The 26,463-nt window shown below is 35.6% G+C and overlaps 1 protein-coding gene across 2 annotated transcripts in view; it reads right to left on the bottom strand.

Annotated features, from left to right (window-relative positions):
• Gnf1 (germ line transcription factor 1) overlaps positions 1-26,463 on the bottom strand; it is a 406,700-nt gene that overhangs the window by 358,946 nt on the left and 21,291 nt on the right. For both annotated transcript variants that reach the window (XM_090411514.1, XM_090411513.1), the window contains one exon: positions 7,398-7,493. In XM_090411514.1, the coding sequence (XP_090267640.1) occupies positions 7,398-7,403 (6 nt within the window). In that variant the 5' untranslated portion in view covers positions 7,404-7,493. The remainder of the gene's footprint in view (positions 1-7,397; positions 7,494-26,463) is intronic.

Genomic DNA, 26,463 nt, shown 5'->3' with positions numbered 1-26,463 from the left:
TACAACAGTACTAAAGGTGTTAATAGGCAATAATAAAGAGATAATTATCAAGGTATGTACATAAAGCAAACTTTAAAAAATTTGGTAAAGCAAAACAGTATCTATATATGAAAGTGGTTCCATAAGTTTCCAACCTGACTAACTTTTAGAGGAGATAGAAGGAAAACAACTGTGTCACTTTTTTTAATATAATCTCCCTTTACTTCAACATAATTTTCATATCTTGAATTAACATTTCTAAGACCTTGAAAAAATAGTCTGCAAAATGGCCTAAAACTGCATCTTTCATCTCATTGTGATCTGCAAGTTTTCTTCAACAAGAGACATTTTCCCTAGTCATCACTTCCACATGTCGACCATCATGATGTTCATCTTCGATGCTCTCTCTCTCTCTTTCTAGGCAAAACTATTTTAGCCCATTCCTTCACAGTGGAACACGAAGAAGCTTCCCCATAAACACCATTCAATCGTTGTTTGATATCACTTGGAGAAAGCTCTTCTTTAGTGAAAAACTTAATCATAGCATGGTACTCAATTTTTTAACATTGCAGCCACTTAGCATGCACGTGTTAGTCAACTGAACTGAACGATGACGCAAGTAGAGAGTTGAAATTGGTACACTAACTTCTCCTATAGATGGTGCTATTTTGTCATGTATAGAGTTTTAAAATTGGCATGAATTTTGTATGTCAGGCAGGAAACTTTTAGAACTTACCTCGTATCTGCCTGAGTTATATAGCTCAAACCATGAAGTAAAAAAATTCATTCCTTTCTCAACTAAAGTGCTGGTACTCTAACAGAATGTGACAAATGCTGAGAAGTGTGATGTACTTTTAACATAGGCAGGTCATCAGTCCTTAGTAAATAAAAATGTGTAAGGTGACTGTGGCCAAGAAAGCATAACCTTCTCTCTTGTTTCTATGATATGATATGACTGATAATGCTTAATTTCAGGCTTAATCTCATGCAATTTGTTTGTCAGTGCTTTGTGCCACGAAGACTGCCACTGAATAATTAGCTTTTAAACTTATAAGCTGTCTGAGTATTATATGAGACTGTCAAATAGTACACGGAAAAAGTATGAGCTGATCTAGTAGCTGCATCTGCAATCTCGTTTCCTTTAATTCCAATGTAGCTGGAAATCCAGCAGAATCTAACATCAGAATTATGAGTCAACATTTTGTACATCCATAAAACCTCATAAAGCACTGGATGTGGATTATATACAGGAAATGAGATGCCTGTAAAGAAATCAATGAGTCTGTATAAATTACACTTTTCATAGCAGTTTTCTTTTGTATGTACAAGCACAAGCCGAATGGCATGCAAACTCTGTTGTATAATTACTGCAATGAAGAGAGACAGATCATAAACTCAGGAAATAGAGCAGCACAATCAAGAGAGGCCTCAAGATCTTGAACCATCAGTATACATGGAAAGGAAAAAAAAAGAATTAAAACGAGATCATAAATAATAAAGATGAAACAATGAAGATCGATTTGCACCCCAATCAGTAGAAGATAGACTGCAAAGGAGATTCAATGCTCTCCTGCACTTTTCCCTAACTTGACAAATGTGTGCAGACAATGCAAGCTTTCTGTGAAATACAATTTCCAACAACTTGGTTTCTATTGTTCACCATTACTAAGAGCTGATGAAGAGACACAATCAGCTGGCTGCTGAAGTTGTCTTAACGTTGCCCTCATGTTACAAGGGTAACAGTAAATTGTGAAGTCATCTACATATAGAACATTGCCTACAGTGGAAGAATTATTTATTTTGTATCCAAACACAAGTGGTGCAGTAGTGGACATTGGTATGGCATTATTTATGACAAATTAGGATACATTACAAACGAGAACAGCTTGAATTTGGTAGATGAATTATGCAGGGAATAATAAGTAAAATATAAAGGAAAAAGAAACTATACATAAGTTATTTACAATAAATATGGTCAGATGTTCTTCCAGTATCTTGAGCAATCAACTGCTCTTTCTGTGCATAATATAAGGTCCTCTTTTGTGCAAGGTGATTGAAGAAGAGGGACAAGAAAGGTGTTCCATGGACTGGGTTGTCCCACACTCACAATTATCTGGTCAAGTGAGGTAGCCTCATTTGATGAGGTTTTGTTTGCAGCGTCCTGTCATTCGAAGTCTGTTCCAGTCCAAGTGGGCACCACATGGAAGATGTTCGGCTGTTGGAATACCAGTATTAGTCTCAGGGTATGGTGCAAGCCATTGCTGAAGTCTTTTGTCTCTGCAGGGTTTTTAAGTGGTTCAACAGTTGCTAGGAAGCTATGTCGGGATCTTAGTCTTTGGGGCACTGTGGTCTGGCTGAATAGAAGGTAGCATTCATCATTCATTTGTCTGCTTCTTTTGTCAGCTGAGAATGCAGATCTTCGAATTTGAAGGGGGTGCAATACCAGCCAAAGTGGAAGAATGCTCTTCAGTGATCAAATTAACTTTGACAGCAAAGAGTGTTACTCTTAAGAAAGAACTTTGGGAACTTCTGAAATGGTCAAGAGAGGACACTTAACACTCGAACTTGGAAGAGTAGGTTAGACAGAAAGTTTATAATAAATACATTATAATCTGAGATTATAATTATATTATAATCTGAGACCTAGATTATAAAAGTATTTTAATATGCCATAAATCCAGGCTGTGTCATTATCTTTTCCATGTCAAAGAAGATTGACACCAGATGTTCTCCTTTCAGGAAAGTGTCTCTTATACATGTTTCTAAATGAACTAAATGGTCTAATGTTGATCGGTATCTACAAATGACACGTGTTGTAAAGGAGTTTGTTGCTTTCTAAATATCAGAGAAGCCTTACATTTGTCATCGTTCCCAATATCTTATGAAGACAACTGGTCACAGCAATAAGTCGATAATTGTTTGTTTGTGCTGTAACCTTCTCTGGTTTTGGAATAGCAATGGCAATTGACTCATGTCAGGAATCTGGAAAGAGTTTCCAGATTCCTGACATGAGTCCCTAGCAGAGCCAGCTTAACATGGTAAGCAGGTGAATGCATCATATCGATGCACTGAACTGAACTTTGATATTAGCGTTTATTAAATGTGGATATGCACTAAATATATTGTAATAAATACAGTGACTTTTAATAACATTTAGCAAAAACTACAACTTTTTTTCTCTGCAAGAATTCTGTTGAACAGTAAGAGGAGATCCACAGAAGATGTTTTATCATCTCATAATAGATATCATCAGGACCTACTGCACTAGCAAGATAGAGTAAATAACTTGTTTAAGTTCCTCCTTAACAAAAGTTTGATTGTACAGTTCTAGTGCATTGGTAGAAAAGTTTAGCTGCTGTTGCTCTTTCAATATTAAAAATTCAGGAGGATAAGAAGCTGTTACTGAGATTCTAGCAAAGTTACCTCCCAAACTATCTGCAATAGCTTTGGGATCAGCACAATACATCCCTTATGTTCCAAGGCAGACAAACAGTGTGTTCTATATTTATCTTCATTTTTCTGAATTTTATTACATATACAATTTTTGTACTGGTTGTTTGATTAATCAATGAAGTAAATTGGATCCAACATTGTTTTTGACTCTAACATCTCACATAACATGCTTCGGTCAGAGCGTAATTAAAAGTTACTAGATTTGATGTAGTAGAATATCCAAGAAATATATCCCCTCCTCTGACTTGATCTATTTTGGCAGCTTGGCACCCTAAGTTCAGTTTCCACTCTATCCAAAGCCTTGGTGACACTCACATGTCACCAAGGCTTTGGATAGAGTGGAAACTGAAATGATGTTTTTGAAATTATAGCTGTTGCTGTCTGGACAATATGTTCTGTTACATACTTCATTGATAGTTGTTAATAAATATGGGAAAGTGCCCTCTGAAAAGATGTTTTTTGATCTCATAATGGATGCCAAAGAATCCTACTGCACTAGAATGAGAGAGTAAAAGAACTCATATTTTCTCCTTAATGAATAACTGATTGACTAACTACTTCAGCATTAAATTTTGCAAGTTGAGGGAAAGTATTCCAGTTAGTCAGGTCCATTTTTCACATGGGCATCTGAGTAGGAGACCATGGTTCCTGTGAAGACACACTACAAATAACAGGAAAATGACAAAACTCACAACAATTGCAATATAAAAATTGTTCCATAGTTCCACTGAAAAACTATTTTAGCTTTACACACTTATTCAACTTCCAAGATATTGAGGGATTACCTTTATCAAGCTTATATTTATCTGATTGTGAGAGGGAAATATAGACAGCTAATGTCTATCTCTACCTCTAGAAAAATGTTTAATACATTGTCTGATGTGTTAGGATCATTTGGTGAGTTTAGTTTACTAAGACAGATTCAGAAATATCCACTTTTTCTGTGAGGGTGTCTGGTGGTTTATCTTTCATTGATATCTTCATTATAACTTTCTTGGCAAGTGGGATCTCATCAAATGGGACTATTTTTGGTGTTTGAGCAGTGAGTCCCTAGCAGAGCCAGCTTAACATGGTAAGCAGGTGAAAGCATCACATCGGGGCACCTTCTTTAAGGGGTGCTGAACTGAGAAGAAAAAAATAAAATAACACGTTTTGATATTAGTGTTTATTAAATGTGGATATGCACTAAATATACTGTAATAAATACAGTGACTTTTAATAACATTTAGCAAAAATTGCAACTTGTTTTTCGCTATGTGTAGCATAGAGCTGGTAGAAGCACTAAACGAGCCAGGTGGTCGGATGGGGGTGTCATGTTACAGGTGGCGTCTTTCACGACCGACTTTCATTTTTTTAACATGGAGTGTGCACCTGCCAGTTAGGACATGAGGTACGCATGTCCTAACTAGAAGTGCGTGCCTCATTTAAACTCTATTACGAAGTGACATTTGGGCATTGTTTGTAAATCACTCAAAGAAAAATGTATGCATTTCTTTAAGTATTTATTTTTATTTTTTATTTACATTTATTTTTTGTCTCTTACCAAATTTTTTGTTCAATAGATTTTTTATTTCAGAATGGAACGCCTGGAACTGAATTATAAATAAACTACTCTATCTAATTTTCTGCTGGTTTGAAAGTTTTCACAGACAGTATTCCATATCTATTATTTCATTTTACTGTTTGATAAAAGAAGTAAGCCAATAATATTGTTGTATCTGTAAAGCAGATGCTTCTAATTCCAGACTACTTTGCAATCTAAAACCATTTGTTCAGCTGTCTGTTGACATCATTCTAAGTTTTAGAAATTCTATTCTATATTTTCATCATATAAAAACCGTTTACATGTATGCAATAAAAAACAAAGTTCAGTATTATTAGTTGTTTTTTTTTTTCTTAAAAACTTTCCATAAAAACTTCCAACTTTTAACTGCTGCTGGAAATAAATTTTGTCTTAGAAATACTAGACAATAATCTTCTCAGCTGGAGGTAAAGGCTAAAAGCTTAGATTACTCTCAATGCTATTGAGAAAGAAAGACCACTTCATCTTCACACTAAAGAGCCTCAAACAATAGAGCATAATGCATCAACAAAGTCTTGTTTTGTCTTCAATTATATCCTGTACAAAAATACCGAGATTTCTTTTGCAGTGTGATATATTTATGTCAAAATACTTTCTTAATTTATAATGATCACAATTTCACTTTTATTATTGAAATTATATGGGCATCTCCATGGAGTCAGAAGACTCACCGTGGGAGACTCAAATTATCCACACAATACCTATTATACCGTTCTTTAAACTCATTGACAGATGAAGCACTCACAACTAAGTCAGGCAATGCATTCCATTCATTCACTACTCTCCATGCAAAAAATGTAGTTCTCACACCCTTGTTAACCACACTGTTTACTTAATTTCCAGGGATGACCTCTTGTTCTTCCACCACTGTCGAAATAGTTCCCTTGCCTCAATCGTATAAAAACCTTTTAGTAACTTAAATGTTTCTATCATATCCCCGCTTCTCTGCCTAATAACCAAGCAACAGATTATTTGTGGATTACAGAGGTTGCCTATCAAGCAACCTCTGTAATCCACAAACTCTCACTCTATCATCTATGTAGGGAGCCAAATTGGCTCTCTACATAGATGATAGAGTGAGAGTTAGATAGACCAAATTGCACTTCTTATTCATGTTCTTTCAACAGGGGGTTTTGATTGTATCCAGGTTTTGCTGCACATATACATACATCCTGGCTGGTAGGGAGGATAATATATGTATTTTTCAAGTACATACAATTTTACATAAAAATGTGTTTTGATTTTTTTAACCTTTAAATTTTAAGTACATTAAAAAAAAAGTAAGGGGAGCTCAGCTTAAAATTGCATCAAGGCACTAGGACTCCTAGAGGTGGCACTTGTCCCTAGGTTCTGACTGATGCACTCCACAGAGAAGCACTCATGATAATAAAGTTCAGGTATGGAGAAATTATTAGATATGGGTTTGACTTGCTATTGGTATTTTCTTAATTGTCATCTTTTCAGGATAGGGGTGGTGGTGGCTAGCTTCAGTAACCTTTCAGGAGAGTAGGGACATCCTTCCATAATGCAGAGCATCACACATGTCTGCAAGGAGATGTGCTTTACATTATGAAAAATACTAAGGAAAGTGATCAGACTTTACTCCACCTTTACCACAAGTTGCCCATGTCCTGAAAGGTTGCTTATGCTTGGATCTGCCAAAACTTTTATAGTTTCTATATTCGGCACAAAACTCTTGTAGTTTCTATATTATGAAATAATGTTGGATTCAATATCCACTTAATTTGTATAATTTTGCATCGCCAAAGTGAAACCTTCAGCTCTATATTTCAGTAATTCTTGGTACCTTTTAAGATGCGACACCTTTTGGCAACTCGTATGGGAAAGAATGACTTCTGCATCACTTCAACCTGGGTATTTACATCTGGGTCCGGCTCCCACTGATGAGACCTCAACAAAGGTCGAAACCGGTCTGGTAGTGAGCCCCTTCCATAATGCATAGCATCATACATGTCCGCAAGGAGACGTGCTTTACATTATGGAAAATACTAAGGAAAGTAATCAAAACTTACTCCACCTTTACCACGAGTTGCCCCTGTCCTGAAAGGTTGCTTACACTTGGATCTACCGAAACTTTTATAGTTTCTATATTCGGCAGCACAAAACACTTGTAGTTTCTATATTCAGCTGTGAAATAATGTTGGATTCAATATCCACTTAATTTGTATAATAGTTATAATATTGTTATAACTCTGTTATATGAGAGTTAAAACAATGGGCAAAGTAGAAATTATGTTTTTAATTTGTCCATTGTTTTAACTATCATATCATTATCTGTTTGCCAAATGTTTTAAAATTTAAATAATGTAGAAAATAGTTATGATTTGAATTATATTTATGTTTTTGGAATGCTATTACAAACCTCCATTATAGCTTCTTTAGATGTCCTTCTCAACCGGGAGTTACCTTGAATGCTAGAGGACTGGCTTTTATCTTTAGAGAAAAATCTTCTAATATCCTAAAAATTATTAATAAAGTAGAAATTAGCTTAACATTTCATGACACAATACATTACAGTAATACCCTGCCTCACGATGATTCACTCTCACTCAGACGATGCTTTTCAATTACTACCAATGCCCATTTATACAACACAGTATTCATTCATATGGCAGCTTTAGTGACATGATGGTGCCATGAATCACCCAATGCACAGTATTTATAAAACTCAGTTTCTTTATGACTGCTGGTTACTTCTCTCTGTGGTTTGCTATGAATTATAAACTGTTTATAATTATTATTCTTGTTAATAATGGCAGATAAAATTCAAAGTAAGGGCGCTGTTGTCTCCAGTGCAAAGAGGATGTCTAAACCTAATGTTATATGTTAAGATTAAAATTATTAAAATTAGTAATAGTGAATCAAACACTGATATAGGACACAGGATAAACTTATCTCACACTGCTGTTGTTAAAAAACAAAATTAAATGAAAAGTGCTACACTAGTTAATACTACAGTTATCCATAAACATGATAATACTGTTGCAGAAATAGAAAAACTTTTAATGGTGCAGACTGATGACCAAGCTGATTAGCACATTCCCTTAAGCCAAACTATTCGAGAAAAAAAAAAAAAAATGCAAAAATTAAATGAAATTTTTCATTTATGTATCTGATGTGATTAAATGATTTATATATGCACATATATAACTACTTAAATACATTATTAAACCATTACATAAATCTACATGAGAAAAAATATTGATTCACTATACAAAGTTGGTCTGGAACATAATGTGCCATATGAATGGGGTATGCTTATACGACATTTTTATATTTTCATCATCAAATTCCTGACTTACCCTCAAGGGATGTACAGGATGTTATGATAGAATTACATGAAGAATTCACGTCATTATTAACTTCCTATCAACAATTTTCCTCCGAATCAATCTGTTATCTGTCAAGACTCCAACATTATCAGATCTAATATTTCTATCTTCTAAGGCACTTTTTACTGTATCAATCCACCTATATCTTGGTCTTCCTCTGGGTCTTTTTCCTGCCTAAATGGCAGAGAAACAATTGTTTTGCTAATCTTTCTTCTCCCATTCTGTTTAAGTGATTACCACCTGAGATTAGCTGTGCTAACACATTGCTGGATGCTAACAATGTCAAGTCCTTTCTTAATATCCTTGCTTTTAATATGATATTGACATTGATGCCATCTGTTCATGCCACTAATCTTTTTCAGGACTCTCATATCTGTGGTCTCTAGTCTTTGGTCAAGTGTTTTATTTTTAATGCAGCTCTCAGATTCATAAGCTAAAATTGGCTTGAAAGCTGACTTGTATACAGCTAATTTAGTGTTTTGACTAATTTCTCTCTTTACCTTGATTACCTTGATGGACCTGTGATTTCAGTCAGGATTTCTCCATGACTGCAGGTCGTAAAGAGTCCAGCTATTCCTGTCTTGGGCCTTTCTTCTCCATTTTCTTCTGACTTTCTTAATCATTGGGTCTTCCCACCTTAAGGCTGGTCTTCCAGATTTTCTTTTCATATCTCTCGGATACCAGTTTGTAACTCTGACTGTCCATCTGTTGTCTCTCATTCTGGTGAGATGTCCTGCCCATCTTCTTTTGCTGCTGTAGATTGCTTTTATTATGTCCGTGAGTCCAGACTTCTTCCTGATTTCTGTGTGTCTTACGTGGTCTATTTTGTTTATATTGCACATTCTTCTTTCTATTGCACGTTGAGTTGTTATTAAGCTTTGTTCTTCTTTTAAAGTTGTGTTCCATGTTTCACTGCCATAAGTTAATGCTGGAAAGATGAAACCAATTTCTCTCTTATTCCACATAAATTTATTCAGTTGACTTCCTACCATATTAGCTTTGTTAATTCTGTTGTCTATTTCCATATTTAATTCACCATCTTCATTAAAAATCGTGCCTAAGTAGCTGAAATGTTTTGCTTTTTCTACAGGTTCTCCATTCACAATGCAATTGATATTTTCAATGTTTCTGCCTATTTTTATTGTCTTGCCATTACTGATTTTCATACTAAATTAATTACAACAGTTCTTCAATTTAGTCAGGGAATCTTGTAGTCTTGTACTAGATTTATTTAAAAGTTTAACATCACCTGCATGATGTAAAGAGCTGAGATTAACATCTCCAATTTTGAGGTTTAATACATTACACTTTCCTTCATAATGTGATCCATATAGATAATGAATAACAAAGGAGATAATGTACATACTTGTCTGACACCAGATTTAATATCAAACCATCTTCCTGTACTCCCTTCAATTCTAACTCAATATTGCTTGATATTATACCCCATTGACACCATATAACCAGTACCTTCGACATGGTATAGCATAGAGGAGGCCTGCCTCATGGCGCAGCTTAATAAGGGAGCTCGTTCAGTCATATTGCACTAGACAGTGTATTACGGCAACAAGATATTTTACAAATATATACAGTGTTTAGTTTAGCAAATAAAAAGGCGCCATTTCCCATTGACAGTTAAATATGTACTTATTATATTTTAATAATAAAAAAAAAATTATAGTCATACATATAAAAATAAACATTTTAGAACCCACTCATTAGATACTAAAGGAAACAACCCATAAAGTATTGTATGATGTGAATTTTATAAAATTTTATAGTCTGAAACATTTAATTAATATTATTATATAATTCTTTTGCATTAATATTTCTCTTGTAATAAAAACAAAATAGCAATTGGAAATTTTCTTATATCTTTATCTGATAATCCATCAGGAGCGATATTTAATTGTTTGCCTCAGAGTGCCATCTAATCTGGCAACAGCCCTGCATATAACTGTAGCGCTTTGAATAGCTTTTCTTATGGCACCTTGTCATATGCCTTTTGCATGTCTACAAAACTTAAATACAAATCTTTGTTATATTCCCACAATTTCTCAACTATTTGTTGTAAAGTGAAAATCTGATCCTGACAGCCTCTATATGGCCTAAATCCAGCTTGTTCTTCACCAAGCTTCCCTTTCACAATCATTCTCACCCATTTCTCAAGTGTACTTGCATAAATCTTACAAGGAACACTCAGTAGGGAAATACCTCTGTAATTCTCACATTCAGTTTTATTTCCTTTTTGTATATGGGTACTATTGAGAGCTCTACTCCAATCATCTGGAATTCGTCCATCTGTTCAGGTCTTCTGAACTATGCAGTTCACTTTAAGACTTTTATACCTCCATACTTGAGATTTCTGGTCAAATATTGTCTACTTCTACTACCTTTCCACATTTCAGGCCTTTGATGGCTTTTTCTACTTCAAGTATGGATATGTATTCCTGACTGCATGCCTTTTGAGTGTTTTTTTTACCACTGTGCTGTTACTGCTTGTTTCATTTAGAAATTTTTCAAAGTAATTACTCCACACTTCAAGGATATCTTTTTTCTGCAGTTTTCATGTCACCTTTATCATCTCTAATTCCTTTTACAACACTCTTTCCTCCATTTCTGAGCTTTTTTTTCAACAGCCTCCAGAATATTTTGCTACCATCCTGATATTTATTTGCTATGTTTTTGCAAAAGTTTTCCCATTTGCTTTGTTTAGCTTTCTTACATTTGTCTCTGTATTCTGTAAGAACACAAGCTGACACATTCACTAGGAACTTTCGACATGCTTTGTTATTTCACTTCACTGCTTCTTTAACTTCCCATGTCCACCAAGGACTTTTGATTTTCTATCCTTGCAGACTACCTCAGGCTGAATCAATCAATGTTTGGTTCAGGGTTTGTCACTAAATCTTCAATGTTTGGTTTTAGTTTTCCAATTCTTTCATTTCTTCTTAAATATTGTTTGTGTATTTTAGTCTACAGTTCACATCTAAGAGCTGTTGAGCTTTTATTCGCTTTAAAACTTTCTTACATGTTCTTCTCTTCAATACGAAATTCAATTTTATCTTGCTCAAGACTAAATGGTAATCACTTCCAATTTCAAATCCTCTGTATACTCTAGTGTCCTGCACCAGTTAGAAAACATCACTATCAACAATAACACAGTCAATGAGACTTTTCTTATTCCTTGCCTCTTCTCTCCATGTGAATTTGTGCACATTTTTATGTTTGAACATTGTGTTAGTAATAACCAGTCCATGTCCTGTGCAGAAATCCAACAGGTATTTGCCATTATTATTAGCTTTGCTCTTTTCTCCATGCAAAAATATTTTCCCCAAAATATTTTTGCATGTCTGACAATCATTTCCTACTCTACTATTTAGATCCCCAATTAGAACCAACTTCTTTTCCTTTTTCATTGTGTCAGTCGCTCTCTCTCTCTAAAGCCTGAAAAAATTCCTCCACTTCTACCTTAGTAGAACCTTCTGTGGGACCATAGGCACAAATAAGTCTCATTGTCCAGTTTCCCATTCTGATATTTGTCCACATCACTCTACTTGATATTGCCTGCCATTCAAGAAAATTAGACTCGTATTTTGTGTTGAATACTATAGCTATTACTTCTTTTCCCTGCACAAATTAAATTTCATCACTGTTTTTCAGTATCGCTTAAATTTAACATTACTTATTAACAGTGAAACTGAAACATAAGCAATATTACAACTGTAGTAAAACCAGCATAAATAATTACTGTGATGCTGAGAAAGACACAGAGGCAGTACTGTGTTTTTGAAAAAGAGGAGGAAAAGTTTGGAAAAGGAAAGATAATAATTAATATAAGAAACCTAATAAATGCATTAATAGGTTTTCTTATGTATTGTTATTAATATTAACACTATGCACACAATACCTATCTCTACTTAAATATATTTTAAACAAAGCACTCACAACAGACTCTGGCAGCCCATTTGCTCATGTACCACTATCCAACTGAAAAACCTAGTCCTAATGATATTACTTATTACCATCTTACTCAATATCCACAGATGATTCTTTGTCTTGTTCCATCTGGCCAAATGCTGCAAAATTTCCTCTGCATGAATACTCTTTTTATCATCTTAAACGTTTCTATCATATCTCCTCTTTCCCATCTATCAGACAACTTCTGCAACTACAATTCCTCAAAATGTCCACATTCCACAGACACTCACCATCTCTGTCATCACTCAACTCAAAATCCTCCTCACAATTTCTTCATACCCAGGTGACCAGACCTGTCACATCTAGATATGACAATTTCAAAGCTTTACAAAGAAGATTTGTAACCTATTACGATTTGCCCATACTATATGCATATTCAAATCATTCTGCAAGCTGCCTACATCATCCTGATTTTTTAACTATTATGTTACGAAATTTTGCATCTCATCAACAAACAACTAAATCAGTTGATAAGATGAATTCAATGCAGAATGTGAGACCAATGTTACCTAGAGACCAGAAGTGGTTTGCAAAATCTTAAGAGCAGGATTTCAAGATGTAAAATTTTTTTCTCTCACACACACACACACACACACACACACACACACACACACACACACACACACACACACACACACACACACACACACACACACACACACACACAGGGGTGATGAAAAGTTCTGATAAACACCTAGAACTAGAACAAAAATTGATATTAAAGCAACTGATATAACCACAGGAAAGAACATATCTGAAAACCCTTTAACCTCCATGTTTTATCAAATTGTAATAATTTGTTCTTTTTCTTTTAGGATATATAAAAAGACAAGTCAGAGGTTTTGAAGAAATTTGAGAATTAGAACTTTTCAGCACACCTTCATAATATATACAGGGTGTTCGGGATAAATTTGACAGTTTCGTAAGGAAAAAGAAAATCTTCTTTGTATCTATTAAATTTAATGAATTGACAAAAAAACATTACAGGAAGAGTTAATTACAATACTATCAACAAGATTTACTCAAAATAACCACCATTAGCATCGATCACAGCTTCAATTCTGCTTCGGAACCTCGAACAAGCTGATGCTACAGTCTCCCTGGGAAGGGCCGCAAAAACTGTTTTAATTTTATCCATTAACTGGGCTTTTGTATTACTGGAAGTGCGATTGGTGTCTTTTTCAACTGCGCCCCATACAAAATAATCCATGGGGTTAAGGTCTGGGGAGTTTGGAGGCCAAACATTTGGACTGGTGAAGTCGTAGAAATTTTCAGACAACCATTTTTGACTTTTCCCAGAGGTGTGGCAAGGGGCCGAATCCTGCTGCCATACATACGGCCTACCATTGGCTACCCTTGTTATCCAGGGCTTGACTACAGTTAGCAACTCCACGAACAAAGCCCGAATTCCAATGCCAGGGTTCTTCAACACCTGTTCCTGCAGATTTGCGAGGAATTCTGCTGTACGAACGCAATCAGATCGTCTGCTAGGGATCTTTCTTCTTGCTACATCCTCGTAGTCACCATTGCAAGTCTCTAGTTCATGCCTGATTGTTTTTACTGTATTCAGGGAGCATTGGGCAGCAGTCGTAATATCCTTATTTTGATGGCGGGCACGAATCATCATGATACAAGTTATTCTCTTCCATGATTCAGGTGGGTTCCAGCTATCCATCCTTTCTGACATCTTGTATATGAATGAAGAAGGGTCCAAACTTTTAAATGAAGAGAAGTGTGTGTTAATACATGTAACTTACGGAAAAATATAATTAATTATAAATATGTCAAATTTATCCCGAACACCCTGTATATATGAAAAAAATCCTTAACCCATTAATGCTTCTAATGTACCATTGGTGGGTACACAAAAAATGAACATTTCTGAGTCATAAAAACACTGAACATTTCCCTTCAAATAATTTCCCGTATCATTTATGTACAAGTTAGATAGCAGTAGCCTAAAACAAAGAGGCTTTGATGACCAGTGCAGAGAGCACTGGTCATCCAACCTCTCCTGAATGACTCCTCCACATACCTATCTGTCCATCAGCCACTCGCAATCATATTATTACCAACTAAAGCAATTAAATGTGAAGTCATCAGCTTCTATATACAAACCTAGTTGTGAAGATATTTCACAGGCAAACTTTATTTGCTTAAACTTGAATAAAGGATTAAATAAGAATATACAGTAATTTCTTGGCAAGTTTAATTCAATATGTAACCAAGTGAAAAACTTTCTGCATCTAATCTCTGATCCAGTCCATTTTAATAATAAGGTGATACACCTTTTTACTGCTCGTATACTTTACATAGAAAATGTAGGACCCTAGCATTAATCTCTTTTGGGTCTGGCTCCTACTGATGAAACCTCAATGAAAGTTGCAACTGGTCTAGGCAGTGACCTTTTCCATAATGCATAGTATTGTATATATCCAAAAGGATGTTTGGCATTATGGGATATTAAAGCAATTGATGTGAAGTCATCACTTTCTATATACAGGTGGCCTAGTTGTGAAGATACTTTGTGCAAACTTGTTTGATAACACTTGGATAAAGGATTAAACAAGATCATTTCTGGGCAAGAAATGATCTTGTTTAATCACGATATTGGTGATTTAATTAAATCACCAATATCATGTACCCTTTCTTATCACTATTATGAAAAGCAAATAAATTACTAAGGCATGACCTACCCTTCACAAAGTCATGTTGCCCCATGTATTCTTATCCATACATAATGGAATTCTTTGACCAATTTTTCAATACCTTTACCACCACTTTGAAGATACTGATTGATCTACAACTTGCTACCTCTATCTTGGAGCCTCTTATATGTGACAGAACTATTTTGTCCTTCCACTGCCTTGGGACTTTAACAGAGCTTCGAAGATACATCCGTGATCCCATAATGGAATAAATAACATTTTCGACTATACTTTCGAACAAACCGCAAGCGAGCATAAAGTAAAAAGGTTTTTATATAGCAACAATGCATCATGCAACAGTGGCAACAGTGCATTCAGCGGCGACTTCCCTCGGCAGTTGGCACGTGGCTTCAACAGTTCCTCTGTTGATTTTGTGTTTGAAAAATAGGTTATTTGTGTATTTATCATTAAATAATTTGTGCAACATGGCCCAATTAAAAAACCTAGTGAAGAATCACAGAAAAAGAGGTGAGCAATTGATCTGGAAATGGAGTTGCAAGTTCAACGATAGTGACGAAGCAATGATAAGATCCTATCGGTGATTGGAAAAGCTACCTCCATCATGCACAGAGGGCCTGAATCAAAACTGCATACTTCTTAGCCATAACCGCTAAGGCACTAAGTCTTTAACATGTTGAGAAAGAAGGACCCGATTATGACTACAAATTCAAACACTTCTTCCAGTAGGTTCATGAGATTTAAACAGGGTTTTGCACTGCATAATGTGAAAATGTATGGTGAATCTGCAAGTTCCAATGAGAAGACTGCCAAAGACTTTGTGGAGAAATTGAATAAAATTATTACGGAGGAAAATTATTTGCCACAGCAGATATTTAACATAGATGAGATCTCCTTGTTTTGGAAAAAAATGCCGAGTGGACAATTCATCCATAAAAAGTTAAAATCTATGCCTGGTTTCAAAGCTCTTAAAGACCATGTTACAATTCTGTTAGGGGATAATGTGGCTGTATATAAAATGAAACCATTTGTGATATGGCACAGTGAGAATCCACGAGCCTTCAAAAATATTAGGAAGCATACTCTTCCAGTTCATTAGCAGAGATATAAGAAGTCGTGGATGACTCCAAAACTGTACTTGGATGCCTTAAGCAACTGCTATGTGAGTGAAATGGAAAGCTATTGTGTGAAAGAAAAAGTCAAATTTAAAATTTTATTAATTCTAGATAATGCCCTAGGTCATCAGTCTCATACCGGTGATCTTCACAAAGTTCAAGGTCATGTTTCTCCCTCCAAACACTACTTCATTGATCCAACCGATGGATCAGGGAGTTCTTGTAGTGTTTAAGGGATATTATCTATGGAGAATTTTTTCACAAGCCATTTCTGCTACTGAAGGAAATGACCGGACTCTCATGCAATTCTGGAAAGCATTCAGTATTTATCATGCTATTAAAAATATTGCTGTAGTTTGGGACGAAGTGATCTCTCAATGTATGAGTGGCATATGGAAAAAGACATTAAAAAGTTTGTGCACGATTTTGGAAGTTTTGAAAAAAATGAAGACCTTTGCAAATTGAGTGAAAAAATAGTGGGCCTAGCAAACAATCTGAATCTCGAAGTGATGATGACGACATAGTTCAACTCATAAAAAGTGCCCCTGAAGTGTTGACCAACGAAGAATTGGCCGAACTGGAGGAACAACGTGTTACAGAAGAGGAAGAATGAGAAAAGGAAGAGGAAAAGAGAAACAAGAAGAGGTAGTTAAACAATTCACAGTGAAGGGACTTGCAGAAATGTTCTTTGTAGTCAGCGCTGTTCTCAAAATGGTTGAAGACATGGACCCCAATGTTGAATGATATTTATTAGTAAAAAGTAGATGATGCATTTGCTTGCTATAAATAAATTTATGCTGAAAAGAAGAGGAATAAGCAAAGCACATTGGACATTTTCATAAAAAAAAAAAACAAAGGCCACACCGGAAGAGCCACATTCTGGTCCTTCCAAAAAGGTAATGAAGATGTGGTTGTGGAGGAAGATTTGGATGATTATTCTCCTGTTTTATAGTGGAAGTAATGCACAGTACAGTTTTATAATAAGGTTTAAAAATTAAAATGACAGTATACTTATTACTGTTAAGTCCCTAACCACTATAACTCTGTTGATTTAATGTACTGACTTGCGTCCGAACCAACTTATGTCCTGCCAGATGGAACAGAACCCCGATGTAAGTCGAGGGATGACTGTACTCACACTAAGATTCTTTAATTATCCCAAGTACTTTCAACTCATCATCTCAAATCTCTTGCTACAATACGTGGCAAAATGTGGTAGTGATATTTAGTTCTTCGGAGGGGTGTAGTATCAGTGATGATACACAGGAATGGATATGATTGAGAGTATAGGATCCATGTCCAAGAAGTGGGGTTAGGGGTTTGTGGGACTTGTTATAGAAAGAGAAACAAGCTAGTTTGTATGTTTAGAAATGCTAGAAATATTCAAAAAAAAAGGGGGGGGGGATGAAATTGTAATGGTGATAGAGTTCATTCGTCCAAAAATTATTGGTATAAGTGAAACATGGTGGAAACGAGAATGATATTCTGACAGGAATAGAGAAGGAGGGATATGTAGTCTTTGGCAAAGACAGACAAGACAAAAAAGGAGTGTTACTGATGATGGCAGAGGAGTTGTGCCCATCCAGGATAGAGATGCCAGGAGCAAATAGGGGTTATAAAGTATTATGGTATGACGTATGAAGCAGTATGGAGAAGGACAGGATGAAATGTTTGGTAGGGTGTTGCTATAGACTTGTTAATGTGGAAGGTAGTGAGAAGGAAATATTTAGACAAATTAGTCTGGATAATAAGAAAAGGGTGATCATTATGGGCGATTTCAATTAGGGTAATATAGACTGGAATGAAGAGACAGCATCAGAAATCAAAGAGAATGAATTTCTCGAGTTCTTAAGGGATAACTACCTTAAGCAGTATGTAACAGAGGAAACACAAATCTCTGATTTCATTGTCTCATCAGAAGATATTGTTGTAAATGAAGCATCACATCATCCTCCAGTTGGTGAAAGTGACCATGAAGTCTTGGTCAACTGGCTAGTGGCCATACATATCAGGACTTTTGTGAGAAAGGGTTATATGTGGAATTATAAGACAACTTGCATTGATAGCATGGAATGAGAAATTGCATGGGAAGGAAATCAATGCTGCTTGGTCTCTACCGAGGAACTATCTGGCAGAGGCAATGACTGAGTGTATTCCAATGGTCAGGAGACTAAATAAGGTAGGTGTAAAATGGATGACTCAAGAGGTGAAGCGTGCAACCTGGAAGTTATAGGCATTGTGAGTGACAGAACAAGATGAGTAGAGATAATCAGTTACATGAGGAGTACAAAAAGCTAGCAAGGAAGATGACTCATTTAGTTAGGATAACAAAAGTGCAGTATGAGCAACAGTTAGCAAATGATGCTAAAAGAAGTTCTAGGAAGTTTTTCAATATGTTGTCAGTAGAAGGAAGAATGATAAATGCTGAAGAGTAATGGTAGAGGTGCTGAATGAGCAGTTCATTCAAGTTTTCCATACTTGTGATTATAATGTAATGCAGAACTTTAGAGCAGTGGGAATGGGAGAGGAACCACTGATAGTGAGTGAGCAGATATCTGGAACTGAGTAAACTTGATGTGAACAAGGCCATGTTGGTATATCACTACATATCTTGAGGGAATGTCCCAGGGAGTTAACAACACCATTAACATAAATTTTCAGCATGAGTCTTAGATTGGTCCATGTCCCAAAAGAATGGACAGATGGCAAAATTGTTTGTCTCATGAAGGAGATGATAAGACTAAGGCTTTGACAGTGGCATAGCAGGGGGGGGGGGGGCAAGACCACCCCAGGAGGCACTTTGAACCTTACCCTATACGTCGGTTTGACTTTTTGTAGTATTTTTGGTGTGTATTGAGAGGGGAGGTACACTCAGGATCACCCGGGGTTGCAAAAGCTCTAGCAATGCCACTGGGCTTTGAATTATAGACCATCTACTTTTCTGCAGTTGTGGTCAAAGTGTTGGAGAAGTTAGTGAGGCCAAGGATTCAGAACTGGGTGGACAGCAGTAGAATTCTCTTTAATAGACAGCATGGGTTTGCAAAAGGAAAAATTGTGTTTTAGCAATCTTATTACTTATAACAAAGTAACAAATACACTGGATGAGAGGGTATGCACATACAGTAGTACATTTAGATTTTGCAAAGGCTTTTGATAGATTATCACATGACAAACTAGTTAAATAGTAACAGATGGGGTTGGATAATAGATTAGTGCATTGGAGTGGAGATTGTTTGTCTGCTAAGTATTAACAGGTTGTGTGTGTGTGTGGGGGGGGAGTAATATCCCAGAAAAAAAAAAAGTCATTAGTGGAACTGACCGAGGGGTTTGTTTTGGTGCCACTGTTGTTTAATTTGTATGTAAATAACATTGGAAAGGGCTTAAATGATGATTTACAATTGTTTGCAGATAATACAATTTGGGGTGAGTTCTGAGAAGTAGCATAGATGTCGTAGCTTTGCAAGAGGATAAATACTCTCTGAATGGGAGAGTGTGAGGATGTCAGTTTAATGTTAAAAAGTGTAAGGTTTTAAAATTTGGGAAGCAAAGGTGGGATCCAGAGTATAGGACTGGTGAGAATATTTTGGAGGAGGTGATGAAGGATTTGGGAGGTTGTGGTGGAGAGAAACTTGAAATATCATTGACATTTTGTTAAAATTGTGAGGACTACACAGCAGATTACTGGAATGATGCAGAGAACACCGACACATAGAAGTAAGAATGTTTTGATTCCATTGTATAAGAATTTGATCAGGTCACATATGGATTACGTGCACAGATTTGGTCGTCAGGTTTTCAAAGGGATGATGAGATGCTGAGCGCATCCAGAGACAATTCACTAAGTTGGTTTCTGGTCTCTAGAATGTGGAATATGAGGATAGATTTAGAAAATGCAAATTACATTGCCTAGTGATAGAAGGAAAAAGGGAGACATGATTGAGATGTATAAGTTGGTAAGGGACAATTACCAGATTAGCCTGAATGAGATTTTTCATAGAATATCTACAGATGGGGGAGAACGAGAGGCCATTCCTGGAAACCATATAAGGTGTGTTTGAGCAAGGGGATGAGGAATAGATTTTTTGCATGAGAGTGTGGGTGATTGGAATGCATTGCCTGAGACTGTGGTGTGTGCATGGACAGTGAATGCAGAGCCGGTGCTAGGGTCTTTGCCGCCCGCATGCAATGGCTATCTATGCGCCCCTGTAACGATCCAGGCGTGTGTGGTTCTTTTACGATAATAAAAATTTAAATTATTTGAAATTTCTTAAATAAATTTTGACAGAACAGCCACACGTTAGTTCGCTAAATGTAACGAACCGGGGGTGTTGACTAGGCAGGATAATCATTAAAAACCCGAATATTCAAAAAATTCTCAAAAGTTAAAGCGAATTTTGATAAAGCCACTTCACTTTAATCGTTGAATATAATGATACAGGGATTATAGCCTTCTCACCGACCTGAATCGCTAACAAAATTAAAATGAATTTTAATTAAAGTTAAAATTTATTTGAACTAAAGTTTAAAAAATTCTTGCATTTTACTAAATTCTTAGTAAGTTGCAAAAATTTTTTAATAATTTTTACAAGTGGAACTATCTTTTAGGAAAATAAAAGAAACTCAAGATAGATGAGAAAATAAGAAAAGAATTCAGAAATAATAATTAGAACATTTTATTAATATTCATATGAGTATTCAAAAAATAAAATCTTTACAGAATAATAGAAAATAAATTAAATTACATAAATATACTTGAAATTTTTTAATTAAAATTTTAGGGTTCTTGATTTCATATTCACCAAATTAGAAATAATGGTCTTAACGTCTAATTCTGCGCATGCATCATTTTCAATAGCTATTAACGCCAAACTAACAAGCCTTTTTTGTGAGATACTTGTTCTTAAATAGGTTTTAATTAATTTCAACTTGGAAAAGGAATGTCCACTGCTCGCTACACTAACAGTTAAGGTTAATAGTATTCTTAAAGCAATTGAAAAGTTAGGGAAAGATAAATTATTGCACACAATAAAATTAAGAATATCGAAAGGGTTTTGAATATTTAAATTATAATTTTGAAAAATATCCCGGAAAGCACATAACTCGTCATATAGTTCTATTGCATTTACGTCTTTATTGTCACCATCCATCAAAAGAATCTCTAAATCGTCACAATTTTTTCGTAAATCTTCGTTATTAATTTGTAGTAATCTATACAATAAATTGAAATTATCATAATATGTTTTTAGTTGTTCAAAATGTTCTATTAACGAACACATTGCAACGTCCAGAAGCATATAAAACACATTCACTCTAAATTTATCTTCTGGCGATTGTGGCGTTTTGTCATGATGCTCGTAGTCAAATTGTCGTGTCTTCTTTCGTCGTCGAACTTCCGTACCAGTTTTAAATTCTTGTTCTCCATCCACCTCTTCACACAGTTCTTTTGCCGTTTTTAAAACTTCTTTAAAATTTGTATCTGATCGATACTCTTGTAAGAATATTTTTAAGTTTTCGATAGATTCTAAAGCAAGTGTAATGTTCATATTTTTGTCTTGAAGCATTTTACTCACAGGCTTTATTCTGTTAAGTAAATCATGCCAAATTATAAGAGAACAAATAAATTTGTAGTCCTTTATTTTAGCACATAATGTTTGTGCTTCATGCTGAGTTTCTTTATTAAAATTTTCATTATTAAAAATTTCAAAAAGTGCATCGTAAATTTCTCCTAACTGATATCGTAGAGGGCGGATTGCATTAATTTTACTTTCCTATCGCGTTTCTGATGGCTGTTTCAATGTTAATTTTTTTATGAACTTTAAACGGATTGCCCAATGTTTGTAAGAGAATGAAAAGAAATTTTATATTTCTTGAATAATTGCAAAGAAACTAATTGTATCTGCATCGTTAATGATTAAATTTAGAGTATGAGCAGCACATAAAAAGCTCGATGATTTTTGTTCAAAAGCAAATTTTGGAGCCCATATTTTTTCCCTTTCATATTTGTCCCATTGTCATACCCTTGACCTTGCATGTCTTCAATGGGAATATTCCATTTTTCCAGTTGTTCCCATTTATCTAGATCTTCTAAATTTACAGAGACTAACAATGTGTTAGTTTCGTGGTCAACTACAACTAAATCTTCTCCTAACTGTTTTTCACTTAAATTATGAGTCTTGTTAACTTGTTCAACAGTTGCAATAGTACTTTCATTCAAATTGGATGATGTGCACGGTTCGTCAACTCTGATTTCTGATGTATCAAGTTGGTTACAATCTGCATCAAAATATTTTAATATTTTAACAAATTTATTAAGAGCCCCAGTTTGTTTCTTAATATCTGCTTCTTTCCCAGTATGACGCTTACGATTTTGTGCACCAGATAACTTTTTTTTTTAATTTTTGATTCCACTTCTATTTTATACCCACAAGAAATTATTACACAACACAACACAGAGACGAAACAGTAGTCCACACTGTGCTACTGTCAGTAGCCTATTGAGATGCATACTGTTATAAATCTACTGTTGCTATCCTGTCATTACTGCGACATTGTAAAATTTTATTATTATTTTAACTCTGTATACTTGTAATTTCTATTAATTATTTGTGATGTCTTTTTTTTTTACTTTATACTTTATTCTCTGTTATTCTAATGTAGCTGTGCACGCTTTCTCTCTCTCAGAATCTCTCTTGTTTATATTATTATGTGCTATGTTTATAAGAAAGTCAAATAACATTTATTTACATTACTATGAAATGTACATGAATTTAAACATTAGGGAGATTGCTTTCTCTATCCTTCTATAAAAACTCTTTAGCAAAATTTAGAACCTTTTTCCTTCAACTTTAAAATACTTTCTTTAACACAAAACATTATCTACTCTCAGTTTACAAATTTTACTTATTAAACTCCAAGCTTACTCGCAAAGAGGTTACCTAAATCTCTCTGTTAAGTTATCTTTACAAATTTGATATCAACTTCTAACATGCCAATTGATTCTCTTAAGGACACTTCTTAACCTTATTAAACATATATCTTAAAAATCTTTCTAATACAACTATAAGAGGAATTATATAAAAGTTTTGAACTTACAAAGGCTCTGTATCTCACAATTAGTCAAAAGTCTTTCACTAAAAGTTCTATGGCAATTCTTTCATCTCAGATCTTCATCTGGAATTTTGGCTTCGGCTGTATCAATTTGGAATGTGGTTGGACTCGTACAGTTCTGGAAAAATGTTATTCTCCCACGGCGAAAAGAAAAACTTATGAGCGAAGGTACTTTGGGAAATTTGCCTCGCCTTTTTCCTCTACTTGGGCTCGCCGAAAATGCCTGGACGACTGCTTTTTCAAGTAGCTTGAATTGCCGCCTCTAAGAAACTGAAAATGCCACCTCCAAGAAAAATGAAACTGTTGTCAACTGTCAATCAGGATCCCTCTGGACTGGAAACTTTTCTCTTCTACGGCGTTTGGGACTTCTCCTTTCGGCAATTTGAAAGCCCTGTCTGTGGTCTAGAAGTCGTTTCTCTCTAGCGACGTCTCGAACTGAGAAGCTCCTTTCTTGAAGCGGAAAACTCTTCTCTCAACCAACGTCTGGATCTGGGATGCTCTCTGATGATGTCTGGAACCAAGCAGCTCTGTCTCTCTTCGGCAACGTCTGGGACTGGCAGCTTTAGCAATGTCTGGAACCTAGCTGCCTCCTCTTTGACAGCGTCTGGAACTGGGCAGCCTCTCCTGTCTCCCTGTGGACATCGCTGGAACCGGGCCCCCTCTACTTCTGCAGCAATCTCTGGATCCGTGCAGCCCCTTCTGTTTGCTTCAGTTGCTGTTTATTATACTTCCTCTGAGAACTTGCATGAAGTTTGGCAACCCCCAAAGAATTAGTATGATTCTTTGGGGGTTGCCAATTTTAATCTTAAGTTCATCTTAAGTTTCAAGTTGGGCAAGCCTTTTGTTCTCCTCTGCTTTCTTTTAATTGTAAGTTGCCGGCCATCGGAAAGTTGTTTGAACCTTTCTGACTGACTTAACAGATGTTTACACTTAGAGCCTGTAAGCCTTTCTCATACAAACAAATTTTAATAACAATCTTTCTAATGCCACCATGTAGATCTATTACATGCAGCTTCAGTGATATAAACATTGCTTTTGTTTTTAACACTCTAACATATTCTTATTAAAGGAGTATATACAGTTAACTTCCAGAGTGCTATTTACAATAACATCTAAAGCAAACTATACAGAGACAAACAAAGTTTATTTTTACAATATTCACATGGGACTTAACCTAAGTAAACAATCGAATGTAATGTGCTTTGGAATATTTAAGCTACAATCGAGTTTTTACAGTACCATATGACTGGTTACATAGCAACAAATGTTTTGTACGAAAATTCATTTCTGTGCATAAAAACCGTTCACCGTTTCACTTTAGATTCTGGAGGCAAGCATTTAGCCTGCTCTCGCTGCGAAATTGTAAACAGCTGGCAATATACAATTTTTTAAAAATTTTATTCGGTGTATCTGGCCTCATTTATTTTAAAATTGATCATTCTAAGAATTCTTTGTTTTTATGATAAAAATTTTGATTCTTAAAAATGAACTTATGACCCATGCCCCTGCGCCCCCTTCGTAGCAGCGCCCGCATCCGCCGGCCCTGAGTGAATGCACTGAGTCCAGGTACGATGAGCTGTGCATGTAAGAGTGGGACTTCCCACAATGAGTCTCCTGCTTTAATGGCTCATTATCCTTCTCTATTTCTAGAAAACCCACTCATACTGGTAGGTATTTACATAATCACATCACCACTTTCCCAAAAGATGGCATCTTGAAAACTCTTGCTCACCAAGACAGGGGCTCTTTGTTCAAATGAATCGGCCTTTGAAACTGAGCAGGGACCTTCACAGCACCTTTTTAGCAAATAGCTGCAGCCCATATAAAATATCCCCCATCCCTCCTATATCCTATACATCATAGCAAAACCATTCCATATGTTAAGGGTATATCAGCAAAAATAACCAAAGTTCTTTGCAAATTTGAACTCCATACCACTTTCAAACCTTTCCTTCAACTTACTACTCTTATACATTCTCCTATAGATCAACTACATCCTCTTGAACATTGTATACAGTTCTTTGTGCTGCAAGTTATCTTATTTTGGACACACTGGTAGATCAGTTAAATCTGCCTTGAAGAATATAAAAATTACTTCTAAGATCATCTGTGTGGCAAGTTGGACAGACCATGCTTTGCATACTCCTTCAAATAGGATCAGATGGAGAAAAACATCTATATTACATACACGTTACAGGTCTGAGAGGCTATTCTTAGAATCAGAATCGGCTATGAAGCCCCTCTCCCAACCTCAATAAGTATGGTTGCATTAATTTACCAAAGATATGAAAGACTATCATTTCAAGACCTAATAGCCAGACTGCTCTAAATGAACTGTGTAGTTATCCAACCTAATGAGGTCACTATGTAAGGGCATTTGGACTGGAAACAGTGGGAAAATGAGAGGCCATTGCTAGAAGCTGTATAAGGTGGGTGTGAGCAAGGGGGTGAGGAGCAGTTTTTTGCATGGAGAGGGGTAGGCAATTGTAATTATCTGAAATTCAAATTGCATTATTTGAAAGTGTGGTGAGTGCAGAGACAGTGATTGCATTTAAGTCGAGGTATGATGAGCTGGTGCATGTGAGAATAGGCACTCCTACAATGAGTCTTTTGACTCCATGGAGGTCTGTTAATAATAACAATGATGACTTTTAAGGAATGCAGAGAACTGACAAGGGCTTCTGCACAATCTTCATCTTCATATGGTGAACCCATTAGTAGGTATCCACTGGATATTGAACTAATGAGGATGACTTGGCAATTTAGTCAGAAGACCAAGTATTCTGTAATGGTTTGAACAAGAAACAATAGAATATGATGAAATTTCAAGCCAGGTAGGTAATTGTCTGGTCACTAGGAAATTGTCAGTGAAGAAAGACAAACAGTGAACAATTAGCTACTGGAACAAACTCAAAATCAACAAAAATGATTAAAAATAAGCACCATCAAATCAACGGGTAAGAAGTCTAACTAGCAGAAGTAGAGAAGTGCCATATGGACCTAACTGCATCACTCAGACAAAGAAGCCCAAAATAGGTGAGACGATGTCAAATAATAAATATAGGAAGTGATAAACAGGCAATAGTAATTAAGAAGTGGGAATATTAGCAGTACTATTCAACACCAAAACATGAAGATAATCTTCCTGATTGGAAGGCAATTTAAAGTAGGGACAAACATCAAAATGCAAACTTATTTGTGCCTATGTTTCCACAGAAGGTTCTCCT

Source organism: Typopeltis vanoorti, chromosome 21 (assembly GCF_054136105.1).
Source record: "Typopeltis vanoorti isolate ZY-2024b chromosome 21, IOZ_Tvanoo_1.0, whole genome shotgun sequence".
In the NCBI taxonomy this organism is placed as follows: Eukaryota; Metazoa; Arthropoda; class Arachnida; order Uropygi; family Thelyphonidae; genus Typopeltis; species Typopeltis vanoorti.
This window is presented reverse-complemented; position numbering and strand designations above follow the sequence as displayed.